Source organism: Papio anubis, chromosome 15 (genome assembly GCF_008728515.1).
Source record: "Papio anubis isolate 15944 chromosome 15, Panubis1.0, whole genome shotgun sequence".
Lineage (NCBI taxonomy): Eukaryota > Metazoa > Chordata > Mammalia > Primates > Cercopithecidae > Papio > Papio anubis.
This window is the reverse complement of record NC_044990.1, coordinates 14,361,588-14,376,973: the sequence shown is the minus strand read 5'-3', so window position 1 is coordinate 14,376,973 and position 15,386 is coordinate 14,361,588. Positions and strand designations below refer to the sequence as shown.

At 37.0% G+C, this 15,386-nt stretch overlaps 1 protein-coding gene across 11 annotated transcripts in view; it reads right to left on the bottom strand.

Moving 5' to 3' along the window:
• NBEA (neurobeachin) overlaps positions 1-15,386 on the bottom strand; it is a 739,922-nt gene that overhangs the window by 77,826 nt on the left and 646,710 nt on the right. For all 11 annotated transcript variants that reach the window (XM_031655705.1, XM_031655707.1, XM_031655708.1 and 8 more), the window contains one exon: positions 6,241-6,393. In XM_031655705.1, the coding sequence (XP_031511565.1) occupies positions 6,241-6,393 (153 nt within the window). The remainder of the gene's footprint in view (positions 1-6,240; positions 6,394-15,386) is intronic.

The window sequence follows — 15,386 nt, the reverse complement described above, 5'->3', positions numbered from 1 at the left end:
ATTCAATAAACACATGAAGAGATGCTCAATATCATTAGTCACTAGGGAATATATGTTAAAATTGTAGGCCGGGTGCGGTGGCTCATGCCTGTAATCCCAGCACTTTGGGAGGCCGAGGTGGGCGGATCACAAGGTCAGGAGATAAGAGACCACCCTGGCTAACACGTTGAAACCCTGTCTCTACTAAAAATACAAAAAATTAGCCAGGTATGGTGGCGGGCGCCTATAGTCCCAGCTACTCAGGAGGCTGAGGCAGGAGAATGGCGTGAACCCGGAGTTTACAGTCAGCCAAGATTGCGCTACTGCACTCCAGCCTGGGTGATAGAATGAGACTCCGTCTCAAAAAAAAAAAAAGGTAAAGAGATATTACCTCACATTCGCTAGAATGGATGTAATTAAAAAAACAAAACAAAACAGGTAATAACAAGTGGGAGTGAGGATATTGAGGAATTGGAACTTTCATACATTGCTGGGGAATGCAAGGTCATTCTGAGAAACAGCTGGGCAGTTTCTTAAAAAGTTAAACATACATTTACCACATGACCTAGCAATTCTATTCCTAGGTCTATACCCCAAATAAATAAAAACGTATGTTCACATAGAAACTTGTATATGACTGTTCATAGCAGCATTACTCAAAATTGCTAAAAAGTAGAAACAAATCAAATGTTCATCGACTGATAAATGGGTTAACAAAATGTGATATTCCACACAATGTGGTACTATTATGTAAAAAGCAGAGCAAAGTACCAATAATACCAATACATGCTACAACATGGGTGAATCTCAAAAACTACTCAAAGAAGTCAAACCCAAAGACCACATATTGTATAATTCCTTTTGTATGAAATACACAGAAAAGGCAAACCTTTGGAGATAAAAAGTTGATTAGCAGTTGCTTGGGCTGGAAGTGGGCAGGGGATCTTTCTGGGGTGGCGAAAACATTCTAAGATTAGACTGTGGTGATGGTCATATAACTGTTAAAATTTACTAAAAATCATTAAAATTGTACACTGAAAACAAGTGTATTTTATGATATATAACTTACATTTTAATAAAGCCATTAAAAATGTTTTGGCATCATCTAAGTGACAGCAAGAAAGTGATTTTGTTACATGTATCAGTGCTTGGTTCTTTTTTATGGTTAACTAGTACTTCATAATATGGAGTTACCATACTTTATTTTATCCATTTACCAGGTGAGAAATATTTGGGTAGTTTCCAGTTTTTGATGAAAGTAAATACAGCCATTATAAACATTAATGTACTCATAAGAATATAAGTTTTCATTTTTGGGGGGCTAAAACCAAGGAGTAGGGTTGCTGGATTATATGGTTGGTGTGTGTTTATAAGAAACTACCAAACTTTTCTACCAGCAGGATATGTGAATTTCAGCTATTGTGCATCTCTACCAGGGCTTGGGACGTCAGAGGTTTTTTTTCTCCCCTTCTAATTTTTAAAGTCATTCTAATGTGTAATCGTAGCTTACTGTGGTTTCAATTTGATTAATTTTAATTTGTGGATTAATTTTTGATATGAGGCATCTTTTCATGTGTTTATTTGCCATCTATATATCTTCTTTGCTGAAGATTCTTTTGCCCCTCCTTTAAAAAATTAATTCTCTTAATGTATTTATTTATTTTTTAGTGCTCTTTACATATTTTAGATCCTAGTCCTTTATTAGATGTGTTTTGAAATTTTTTTTCTCATCCTGTGGCTTGTCTTTTAAGTTTCTTACAGTAGTGATCAAAGAAGCTAAGTTTTAATAAAGTCCAGTGTATCAGTGTTTTCTTTTATGGGTTGTGCTTTTGTTGTCATATCTAAAACATCTTTGCTAACATAAGGTCACAAAGATTTCCTCCTATATGTTTCTTTTAGATGTTTTATAGTTTCAGGTTTCAAACTTCGGTCCATGATCTATTTTGAGTTAATTTTTTTATATGGTGTGATGTAAGGACTGAAACCTTCCCCTTCCTTTTTTTGGATATAGATATCCAACTCTTCTAGCACCAATTTTTCCAGCACCATTTGTTGAGTGCCAATTTATCTTTATTTTGTTTTATTTTTTTGAGAGAGGGTCTTGCTCTGGTGGAGTGCAGTGGCGCAATCTTGGCTGGAATGCAGTGGCGTGATCTTGGCTCATTGCAGCTTTGACCTCCTAGGCTCAAACGATCCTCCCACCTCAGCCTCCTGAGTAGCTGGAATCACAGACACTGTGCCACCACACTTGGCTAATTTTTGTATTTTTTTGTAGGGACAAGGTTTCACCAATTTATCTTTAAAGCCCGTTTTGCCATGTCTATTAATCAGGTAAAGCAAGGAACACAGCAGAACAGCTAAGAAGACAGCGTGAGCTATGAACAGACAGGACAATAAAAGGAGGAAAAACTGTGGAGACCAATTTCTATAGCGAACAAATTATTTTTCAGCGGACGAATCTGGAGGCATTTGACCAATCACTTAGTCCACTGTTTCCTACGTCTGCATTTAGAAGCATCAGTGCAGACCTACTCCTAAGAAGAGATATCACTGAGGACCTTTACTTCCACCTCTCTTTGTTATGACTTCGGCTCATTTACAGAGCAGGCAGCTTCTCACCAAGACCACTGACTAGCTGTGTGCCTATTTCAAAACAGCATTCTGCCCAGGCTTTCTCCATTTGGAGAAGTATTTACATGTATTATAATTGAGTACTAGTTAAAATACTTAGTTAGGCTTGTTCTCACTGAAATTTGCTATTGGTAATGCAAGATAAAGGAGTTGTCGCAAAAACTGAAAGGTGACACTCACACTATCTTTCTAACGAGCTATCTCTCTAATGGCTTCTTTTCAATACGAAAAAGTCTCTGCTTAAATAACTATAATGAGAAACTGATCTTAGATAACTGCTTTCAAAAACACTAATGCCAAATGCCCTACGCTTTTCGCAACACAATTTCGTTAATTTAGGCCTCTACTAGAAACTTAAGACAAGATAGTTTAGATCGTACATGAGAGCCCATTTCCCCAATTTTTAAAAACATACGTCCTTTCCCTGTATCATAGTAAATCTTCCCACATCCTAAAACTTTCTTCTCAAGCTTTTAGTCTTTTATTAAGAAGGCAAATCCCTTTCCTAAAGTTATCTTTACACTGAGTGGAATGGGCACCACTTAAAACAGTACTCTCCTAGCAGGAAATGTGGCCTAGTCCTGGGACTGGGAAACAACAGTGGCCTCCTGCTCATCGAGTCTGCATCACTGCATGTTTAGAGGTCTAAAAAATGTCATATACATTTCCTGGTACATTATCAGTAAACATTAGCAAATTAATAAATGTGAAATGTCCAGTGGATAATAAAGATAACTACTCTATTTTTCTTTAATGCATATTTAAGCTTGGTATACTTGCAATCTTTTATCTGTGAATGATCTGCATTAACTATGTTCATAATGTTAAAGGAAATAAATAAGTTCTCGACTGACAATTATTAACCTAAAAGTAGAGATCCAATAATCTCAAAGAATTTCACAAAGAAGAGATAATATCAGACGTAGCTGGCATATTGGAAAGAGTATGGCTTGAGAGTTAAAACTTTCCTGTACTTGAATCTGGGTTCTGCCATGGATAAATTATGAAACATATCTGGCCTTCATATTTCTTATATGTAAAATAAAAGTTAAAATAACTCAAGTGCCAGCCAGGCATGGTGGCTCACATCTGTAATCCCAACACTTTGGGAGGCCGAGGCGGGCGGATCACGAGGTCAGGAGATCGAGACCTTCCTGGCTAACAACGTGAAACCCTGTCTCTACCAAAAAGAAATTAGGTGGGCGTGGTGGCAGGTGCCTGTAGTCCCAGCTACTCGAGGCTGAGGCAGGAGAACGGCTTGAACCCGGGAGGTGGAGCTTGCAGTAAGCCAAGATCGTGCCACTGCACTCCAGCCTGGGCAACAGAGCAAGACTCTGTCTCAAAAAAAAAAAAAAAAAAAAAAAAAAAAAATCAAGCGCCTTGCTTAATGCCTGACAGGTAAGAGGCACTTATTATCAGCACCCATATGAGAATTCTGTTCAATAGCATGATAAACAAAAGCATTGGTCCAACAACTGTTGGCCACTTTGCTTGCCTGAGTGAAGGATTCATTCAGTTTGACTAGTTTGTACTTAATAGACTATATGCTAACAGCAATGAGATTACTGCACCTCTATAATTCATTAATTCATTCATTTACTCAGAAATATTTACTGAACAACTAGTATGTGCCAGGCAGGGTTCTGAGCTCTGGAGCTACAGTGGAATGATGTGCCTGAGAGATATTGATATACAGTGAGCTTGTAGGGTTGCATATGGAGAGCTGGTATCCTGACATTGATATTTATAGATAACATTCAAGTATGTAAGAATAATGTGGTGATGAAATACCAATTCTAAAAAGAAACAGAAATTTTCAGAAGTATATATTAGTAAAATATAAGTCATTCACGTTAAAAATATAAATTGAAGAAATAAGCTATTGTTGAAGGGAACAGTATGAAATAACTGCATATATCTGAAAGTGCCAATTTAACAGATTGAGAAGAGAAAGAGATTGGCAATAAGACTTATGCAAAACATGAAATTTTCTAAAAAAAAAAAAATAAAGAAGTGGGGAGACCAGATTGCAGATTATCTAGATGACGCTTTTAAGCGTAGGTATATTACATCAGCAACTTTCTAAAATAAAGCACATTAAAAGTAAAATATTTCTTAGAGACAGAAAATATGGCTCTAAAATACAAGAAAATGTGTGACTGACAGTAAAATCCAAAAGAAAAGTGACAAAAAAACGAGATGAGGGGAGGAGAACCCTGTATTTTATGATTCTGTTTATATGAAATATCTAGAATAGGCAAACCTATGGAGATATAAAGTAGATTTATGTTTGCCTTGGGCTAGCTGGGGGGAATGGGGAAATCAGGAAAAATCGGGGAAGACGTTGAAAGGTATGGGATTCTCTATGAGGTGATAAAAATACTCTTAAATTGATTGTAGTGATGATTGCACAACTTTGTGAATGTACTAATATACATGATTTTTTTTTCACTTTAAATGATGAATGATTTGCATAGGATATGAATTATATTTCAATTAAGCTATTTAAAAAAAGAGGATTAAGGAATATGTGAATTCCCTCACAATGTGTGGACCTTATTTGAATTCTGATTCAAATAAATAAGCTGTAAAAACAAAATAAAATATATTTATCAGACAGTTGGAAAAACTTGGGAGTGAATGAAACAGGGTTAAAAATATATTTGGCGTCATTGGTTTTATTGATGTAATTCAATAGTACACTAGAGAGGCTGTTCTGTAAAGTGGTTTATTGTCATGTACTATAACCATGTTGGGATTAAAATCTCCTTAAATATGTGTAAAATGTACTAAAACCCATCAAATTCCCATATGTGAACATTCTATTTATACATTTCTCATTTGGACACTCAGATATCTGTAATATAGCTTAAAATAATGATGTTTTCTTTTGGGAGGCCCAGGTAGGATGATTTCTTGATCCCTGGAGTTCAAGATTAGTGTGTACAACATAGTGAGATCCTATCTTACAAAAAAAAAATTTTTTTTTTAAATTAACTTGGCGTGGTGGCATTTGCCTATAACCCCAGCTACTCAAGAGGCTGAGGTGGGAGGACTGCTTGAGCCCAGGAGTTTGAGGCTTTAGTGAGCTATGATTGCACCACTTCACTCCAGTCTTGGCAACAGAGTGAAACACTGTCTCCAGAACAAAACAAAAAAAGATGTTTTCTATTTCAGAATGTTTATACCCTAAGGTAAGTTTCACAATATAAACATCCCACATATAAATATGTTCTAAATAAATTTTTTCTGTTTTGAGTGTTTTTATAAGTAAAAAAGTGTTCAGATTTAGTCAGTAGACAAAACTAAGAAATAGGCATTTATTTTAAGCACTTTAGAATACATTATATTAGTCAACAGATGCTCATCTGATTGCCTTCTCCTAAGGAAGCAAACATAACTGAATTACCATTGCTTTATTAGTCCTCATGAAAGGAAAATCCACTCTACAATAAGGAATGCTGTCAAGACAACAGTAAAATGTTCTCCTTTTCACTTAAAATTTTAACCTTGTATTTATAGATGTTAAGTGGCAACTGGTAATATTATAGTAAAGAACAGGACAAAACAAAACTACGGAATATGTTAACTTACTGACGACTGCTCAAGCAAAAGCAAAATCTCTCTTACCATCCTGTTGATCCGCACAAAGTCTTCAGGTTTTTTTGCCCAAGGGGGAAGATCAACATCATTTACCACTACTTCATCTTCTCTGACTCCAAGATTATATCCATTACTGTTGACAAACATCTCTGGTAGGTAGTAGAACTCTGGAATTAGTTCCTATCAGGAATAACAATGAAGCATATTCAACAAACCACTTTATAAAAAAGTTGAGTAAAACTATTAACTTATAACTTATTAACTATAAATGGAATAAAATAATTTCTTAAAAACAACATTTTATGAATTTATTCTATTCTTCATTTAATTTTATTTAAAGATCTGAGAAGATAAAGCATTTCTTGTGAACAATTCACTTGAAAATTTATGTTTATGATAGATGATATTTTAAAATGTTACCCATTTTCAATTTTATCCTCCCATAAATTAATGAAGAGAAATGAGTATTCAAATTAACAACAGTTCATAATAGCATTAGAAAACAAATATGTAAAGCTATATAAACAAGTCTATGTTGTGTAGAATCTTTGTCTGAAAATTAATGAACTATCCAAATTAGAAACTAATTGCCAGTATTTGTAACAGATCACAGATTTTCTACTTTTCTTTTTAATCTATACTGACAATTACAATATGTGATTTTTTATAAAGAGATTCATAGTTTTTTTGACTTGATAAAGTAAGTTATTTTTATATCAATCACTGAACACAATAAAAGAGATGATACACAATATGATAATCAGTTTTAAATATTTAATGCATGCCATAGAAATGACAGGTCCTCAATAAATTGGATGCAAAGACAACTTGTGTTACTTGTACGTAAGTGTAACATAAACAACTGGATTCAAGGCGAACTTGTGTGTGACGTACAGTGTCTAATTTGAGGTTTATGTTACTTTAGAATAAATCCGATATAGAAATGAACTGATTTTAATACCCTAAAAGTTTTTGTTGCTGTTTTTTAAAAAGTAATTGTGAGAAAATTAAAACAAACTGTAGTTTTTATGTGTACCATCTTGATCATCTTTTTTCAAATATCAAGATAGGGTTGTGAGGCTACACATTTATTTGTGTAATATGATCAACATTGATGGCACGACACCTGAAACTTAAATCTGTAGTCTTTTCTAGGGATGCATAAAAAAATTAAAACCACCACATACTGAGGTCTTAAAATAAACTGGATCCCTAACTTTCTAGAAAAAGCATATATAAAATCTTTCTCTTCATGAGTTCTCCCACTAAAACTAATATATCTGTTTTAAGTGGGTGTTCATTTTAGTAATGCTCTGTGTGAAACTGACCATTACTCTTATGATGATCACTGTGAACCATAAGAAAAATATAAATGTTCATTTTCTCCAGTATTACGGGTACATCAACAGGTCAATATAAATGATTTTTCTGGATAAATGGAGCTTTGCTTTTCAAGAATTTTAAAATAGAAATCTTTCTAAAATCCTTTACATATTTCTCTGACATTTACTTATGCATATAGTAAAGATTTTTAGTACCAGAAACTGTGATGGGTACTCAGGAAACAACAAATGAACAAGACATGGCCTTACTGTTAAGTAATTCATAGTCTGGCCTATGGGGCAGGTGTAGAACCAGATGGTTATAATACACAATAGCAGCTGTGGAAGAAGGGAGCAGGGAGGAAAGAGCAGGGGATTCTGGGCAAGTCAGGAGAGACTTCATTGGAGATGGGACATTGGAGTTGGAGCATGGCTAAGATGAAAACAAAAAGAGGGGGCAGGGCAGCCTCAGGGAGTTCTACGGAGTGGTGATGAACACAAGAGGAGAACAGGGTATATTGTGGGTAGATCAAGACAAGAGAGAGATGAGATGGTAGGAGGTATATGAGGCCAGATGATGAGAAAAGGTTTATGAAGGATAGGCTGTTTGGATTTTGTCTTACTGGTTTAGAAATTTTAAAAAAGACTTTTTAACACAGTCAAATTTGTTTTATAGCAAGATACTGGGTGACAAAGTAAACGAGAGATTGGAGAATGGGGAGATGTGGTGTGTATGCATGTGTAGGGAGGAGAAAGAGAGAAGGGCAACTGCTAAGTGTGGACAAAAAGGGGCCCTACTGTGGAACTTAATCAAAGAGGGGAAATCTGCAACAGAGACAAAGAGAGGGAATTAGATGGCTCACACTAAGAGCCAAATGTGTATCAGCAATAAACTATGTACAAGACCTCAAGGTCACAATGAAAAAGGAAAAGAGAATTCTAGTGGAATTAATACAAATTAATATAATTTTTCAATGACTCCAATATTAGCGGGGAAATGGAGAAGAGGCTGAAAGAAAAACCATACGGCAGAAAACACATGTTTATTTGCCAAAAATCATACAGTTTAATTGAGGGATAAGACAGGCTAAAGGGTGCTTCAGCAGTGACCATTCTATCAGCAATGACTATCATGAGTCCGATTTCCAGGCAGGGAAAACATGACAGTGTTTATCAGTCACGGAAGGAGCAGTTTGGTATGATCGCTGACTGGAGAGTAGAAGTAAAGGATCACTGCTGTTCTCATGTATTGGCACTCAATCAGAAATGTGTATTATTATCTTAAGACTTCAACGTATTAACATAAAATATATAGTTTCTTCTGCTCTTACTCTGTTTGGGAAAACATGAGGAATTAGTAAAAGGTGCAGAGAAAGCAAAGATTATTGCTATTTGCATATGACCTGGTCTTCATGTGACACAATAGCAATGACACCCTAAAGGGTCCAAAGTGGGAAGGAACGTAAGCTTGTGCAGCTGCTCGGCTGGGAGCGTGATTTATATGTACTAGACTCACATAAATCAGGTGTTTCCCTTACTGCCTTTCATCAGTTAGTTGTGCTCCTGTCCTATCTCTATAACGAGGCTACAGAAGCTTCCTTGAGGGCAGAGAGGAACGTATATATCTACATGTATATAGCAAAATATATTTAGTTTTATTTAAACAACTCAAATAGTCTTAATTTATCTTATACCACCTTGGCACTCTATAATGTTTTTCATATATTATTTCCCATTCTTTCCTGTATAAAATACGTGGTCATTATTAACTTACCACTACAATGCGATTTCACTGAAAGTCATTAAATTAGATTCACAAAGGCGCAAGAAACATAGGATGTCATATTTATTAATGTGAATAAAATTTGGGAAAATGCAATTTTAGTATGAATAAAATCTGGGCAAATGAAAAGTTCTGAGCCTATTTTGTGAGGTTTACGTTTTGTTGGATCCTTAGTAGCTCTCAGTACTATACTTTGCATGCAGCAGGTGCTCATTAAATATTAAACTATTACAGATATTGGATGAAGTTACTTTAATAAGACTAGAAATCTTCTGGGGAATATGCAGATGGTTGGAAAAATGCCTCAAGATGGGGAAAGAGTCAATGAAGGACTTTATTAAATAAAAGGAAAAGCATATCAACCCTGACATGGAATCTGCCTTTTAAGGGGAAACTTTTCTGTTTAAAAAATGTTATCTTGTTTATTTTCCAGTTATATTTAAAAGGCTCAGAAGTATAAAATAGCTCAATTTAAATACAGAAAAAGTGGATTTTAAATTTGCCATCAGAATTGTTCTCTACAGAAGTGGCAGAAGACTAATTTCATTTTCATTTAGGCACTAACAGCTGGCCTCCACCAAAGAACAAGGCAGGCCTAGAAAGACCTGTCTTGATGGTTCTTTAGAAGGGCAGGAGGAAAAATACTCCAGTAAGAACATTCAAGGAGGCCCTAACTGGGGCTAGTCATAGAAAGAAGTAGTGTTACCAGGACAACGTCCTAAGTAAGGACTTTTTTTTTTTTTGGCTCCATTCTTATCAGGCCACCCAAAATGTGGTCATAAATTAGGGCATTAACTAAGATGCTGATGTAAGATGTTAGAGGCTTGATGTTTGAAGGGACAAAGAAACTCTCCCAGATTTCTCATAATGGAAACAACCACTAAACAGACATGTTTTAAACACAGACAGAAACTCCTGAAGCACAGATTATTTGCAGAGCCCCTGGAGGTTTCAAAACACCAGAGCTATCAGGAACTAAAGCTTTCTGAACCTGAAGTCCAGAGTTGGGGATAGTTTGGAGTTTTCTGAAGGGGATAGAAGAGGAAGTGACATTACAAGAAGTCTAGGGAGAAGTAGCTGAAGCAGCGGAGGGGGGAATTTTTTTTTTTTGGTCTCAGTTTTATTGTTTTACAATCTTGTTTCAAATAGCAATTTTTATTTAAAGTTAGTATGTAAACACAAGACATTAGTATAATTTATATTCACAATTCCATTATTGAAAAGATTTGTTGTTTTAAAAATATAAACCAAAGAATATGAGCGTTTTATTTCTGGGATTCAACTGGTTATGTGCAAGAAGATGACAATTACTACATTTGTGCTCCGAGGCCAGGAATCACCTTAAACGTTACCTGTGGTCATTCTGTTCTAAAACAGCAGGTAACATTTATTTTGGTAACTCTCTATGTCTTGGCACTGTTCTAAGTGCTTTACATATATTTTCTTAATCTTCACAACAAGTTTGTGAAGTAGGTATTCTCATTATTCCCACTTTATAGACATGGACACTGAGGTAAAGATCGGGTGGGTAATTTGCTAATGGCTGCACTGCAAATAGGTGGTAAAGCCAAAAATCAAACCCAGATACTTTAAATCCAGGTTTCCTGCTCTTAATTCTGTATTCCGCTGTGTAAAGTGACAATCCAGTCTTTTTTTTGTTTGTTTGTTTAAGATGAAGTCTCACTTTGTCGCCCAGGCTGGAGTGCAATGGCATGATCTCAGCTCACTGCAATCCCACCTCCCGGGTTCAAGCGATTCTTCTGTCTCAGCCTCCTGAGTAGCTGGGACTACAGGCGTGTGCCACCACACCAGGCTAATTTTTGTATTTTTAGTGGAGATGGGGTTTCACCATATTGGCCAGGCTGGTCTCGAACTCTTTACCTCGTGATCTGCCTGCTTCGGCCTCCCAAAGTGCTGGTATTACAGGAGTGAGCCACTGTGCCCGGCCACAACCCAGTCATTCATATGAGTTTACTCTGTTTTAATTTTCTGCAGAGCAATGATAATTTTCTCTATTTATTGCTGTATGCTTGCATGTCTCATCATAATAGAAATCCCAAGAAACTAGGGACCTTGTCTATTTTGCTAAAACTGGTGCCTAACATATAATACGTATTCCGTAAATATTTGTGAAATTAAAAATGAATCAAGATTACTATATGTCTACCATATCCTAAATTTCAGGCATTGAAATGTTGATTAAAAACTTTGCAGGCCCTAGATTTCAAAGTGTCTTTCTTTCTTTTTTTATTTTTGAGATGCAGTTTTGCTCTGTCACCCAGGCTGGAGTGCAGTGGTGCGATCTCGGCTCACTACAACCTCTGCCTCTCAGGTTCAAGGGATTCTCAAGCCTCAGCCTCCTGAGTAGCTGGGATTATAGGTGTGTGCCACCACAGCTGACTAATTTTTGTATTTTTTAGTAGAGACAGGGTTTTGCCACGCTGGCCAGGCTGGTCTCGAACTCTTGATCTCAAGTGATCTGCCTACCTCTGCTTTTCCAACTGCTGTGATGACAGGCATGAGCCACCATATCCGGCTCAAAGCGTATTTCTTAAAGAAGAGGAACCTCACGGCTACCAGTGAGTTGAAGATAAAGGGGGTAGCTGGGCAGGCAGCAGCACTGGGATTGTCCCTTCTTCTGCCAGGGAAGGGCTACTTTATGGACATCAGAATCAAACAGGTCTGAGTTCAAATCCAGACTTCTTGCTAGCCTGGGCAGCTTTCTTAACCTTTTGACAGAAAGTTTCTTGATATGCAACATGGTGGTGATGTCAGCAATGAACTCTTAGGGTAGATGTGAGGATTAAATGAAATAATGTTTACAAAACAATACATTTCAAACTTTATATAAAATACACTCTAGAAGATATTTGGTCTCAATTGTTTTTAGGGGCACAGATCAAAAATATTACTTCTGAGTTTAGAGTTTACCCAGTACCAAAGTGCATCCTGTCATTCAGTTAAAAAGTTCTGTCACTTTGGATGTTTGTGTTTCAATGAATAGCTATGTAGACAGTTCAGATGATGCAAGTATTTTTAGCAAATATGAGGAAAAAAAATAGCTCACAGCAGTCTGAGTTATGTGAGGCATGCAAAAATTCATCAGGTCCAGAGAGACGTGCGTGTGGGACTTCAGTCACTCACGCCACCTCCTCAACCCAAGCCTGGGGAGCAACTGTTTAAAAAGGAATTTGTTTCTGACCAGCTGCCTTACCCATTATCTTCATGTTCCTGAAATCAGTGATACAAAGAACAATGTATATCCAATGGCTTATCTTATTTTAATGCAAATTCTTGGTAAGCAATTTAGGACCTGCCTCTTCCTTTTTTCTTAAAAACTCATTGATGATTGCTGCTAATTGGAGTGTTTATTCAGGGCTACTTGAATCTATGTTACGGGGTGACCATTCTCAAGCTTTGAGCTCAAATGAACTTTACACTTAATCATATTTTCTGAATATGGTTATTTAAAGTTGACATATATATGGACTAACACATATAACCTAAACTAATCAGATGTATTTTATACATTGCTTGCTCATGAGATTTTGGTTTATGTCTAGACGCACACTTAGACTGTAGAGAATGGTACAAACCAAACTAGTACTTAAAATATTTTTAAAATCGGTAACTTACAGAGTTTTCTCAGTGTAACAGTCCTCCCATCTCACAAGCGAGCCCTTTGGCATCTCCACTTTACTCCTCCCATAAAGAGGTGGAGTCTATTTCCCCTCTCTCTGAATATGGCCTGGCTTGTTTCAACACACAGAATGTGACAAGGTGACACTGCAAGCCTTCTTAGGGCAGCCTAAGAGTTAAGAGGCCTGGCAGCTTTTGTTTTAGTCCTCTTAGAAGCCAGTTGCCACATGCAATTGTGTGGCTCCCTTGCTAGAGAAACATTAGATACAGACAGACATGCCCAGGCAGTTCCTGGCTATTCCAGCCATCTCAGATGAGGCACAAGACATGTGAGCAAAGCTACTGTGGATTCTGCCGCCCAATCAAGCTGCCCCACTGTCTCTGTGTGGCTTAGAGGTTAGCTGTCCTTTTTGAGCCTTAACTCTGATTGCATAATTGTCAATGAATAAATAGTTGTTTTAAGCCTATAGGTTTTGGGGTGATTTGTTACAAAGTAATAAATGACCAAAACAGAAACTGATTCCTCAAAGTGGAGTGTAAAGTAATAAAAAGAATTTAACATATGATTCTGGCTTGGGATGAGGCAGCAGGCAGAAGTGGGAGGGGTGGTGAGGAGCCTGGTGGGGTCTGGAAGATCAGCAAGGAAGTTGTTATTGGAAGCAGTCCCTCTTAAGTAGTGGTGGAAAATTACCATTGTCTTCTGCAAAAATTTCAAAGACAGAAAAAGTACCTAATAAGCATATGCTTCTGACTAAGAAGATTTCCAGGCAGAATGCTGAAAGTGACCAGTGGTTTCATCTAATGCTGTAAGCTATGCAAGAGAGATAAGCTGTGCAAGAGAGAGATGAACTCAGGAAGAAACTGTTCAGTTCTGAAGCGGTATTTCAAGAAATAGAAGGGCCTAGAACACTCTCTTCAGTTGGCAAAAGATTCTCAAAATAAGACATAGGTTCAAGATGAAGATCAATTCCAAGGTGCTACAAGTAAAATATGGCCCTAGAATAAAGCTCAAATCAAAGGCGTGACTGTAAAACTCTTTTATAAAAGTTAAAATTTCAGGTAGTGTTTTTCAGACTTGCTCAGCTACACAGAGTGATTCGCTAGAGAAAGGGATTCTTAGGGCATTATAAACAGTATCCTAATTTACAGCTTGAAAGAGAGAATCCTGTTCCAAAAGGATTTGTGAGTATTAGCTTTTTCTAATTTGATACACAGAAAGGCTATACAGTTTTAAGCTGCTGTACCAACTTGGGCATATGAGGCTTTGGCCCTAACTTTCTATGGTCAGGAAGCATGCAGAGAAAGATACTCAGCTGCAAACTATGGTTATTTCTTCTAGAAACAAAAGAATGATTCAGAGGGCAAAGCCAGTGTTCCAGAGGAAGTAACCAAGAGCCATGGAAAATAATGAATTAGGGAGCCAAGCCCAGATAACAGACCTGGGCCCTAATCCATGGACAGTCCCTGTCCCTGCAATCTGAGTAATCGGCAACTTGTTCCTGGCTGGGTTTCAGAACTGCTATGAACCATTGACTGCTGTGTACCTTCCACATTCTCCCCCTTTTGAATGGAGTATCTACTGAAGTTTAACTGTTCTGTCTTACCACCACATGTTGGGTGTACATGGGACAGATAATTTGTCCTTTTAGTTCCCAGGTCTCCAAATTAGGAATTGCTGTGCCTTATCTGTATCCGGAGCTTACATAGACATTGAGATACCAGGTTTTCAGTCTGATACAAATACTGCGGTGGGACTTGTGGGGAACAAGTTGAGCATATTTTACATATAGGATGAATGTGAATTTTGACCAGAGAGAGGACTGTGGTAGACTGTCTCCGAAGAAGGGCACAGTAATCCTTCCACCCTCAGTGTCCTCTTGAAATGTGACTTTGCCACTCATCTCATCAGGAAGTGGAGTCTGTGTCTACTCTCCCTTATTCTGGGCCGGCCCCATGACTTGCTTTGAGCAATACAATGCTGTGGAAGTAACATGATGTGACTTCCAGGCCTAGGCATGAAGTGGCCTTGCAGCTCCCATTCTTAAAATCCTCTTGGATATGAAGCATCTTAAATAACTGGACAGACTCTGTGCTAGTACTGGCTTCCTCTTTACCTGCCTGAGTGTGAACTTAGGTGACTCATTTAATATTTGTGAACCTCCTTTACAAAATAGGGACAATGACTGCTACCTCATAGGATTGTTTCAAGGACTGTATCAAACAACCGACAAAAAACATGTTTGAAAACTATTCAGTATTATTTTAAAAGATGGGTTTATTTTTAAAATGTGTAAGTGTACTCCTACAGAGGCACATTAGACACTAGATCGCCTACTTAAGATAACTGCTGTTCTGCTGACTCTCTTCCCATTGATAAATTTCTATTAATCAGCTTCTCTTTAAGGAAAAAGTCCAAGTAGTTTAAAATT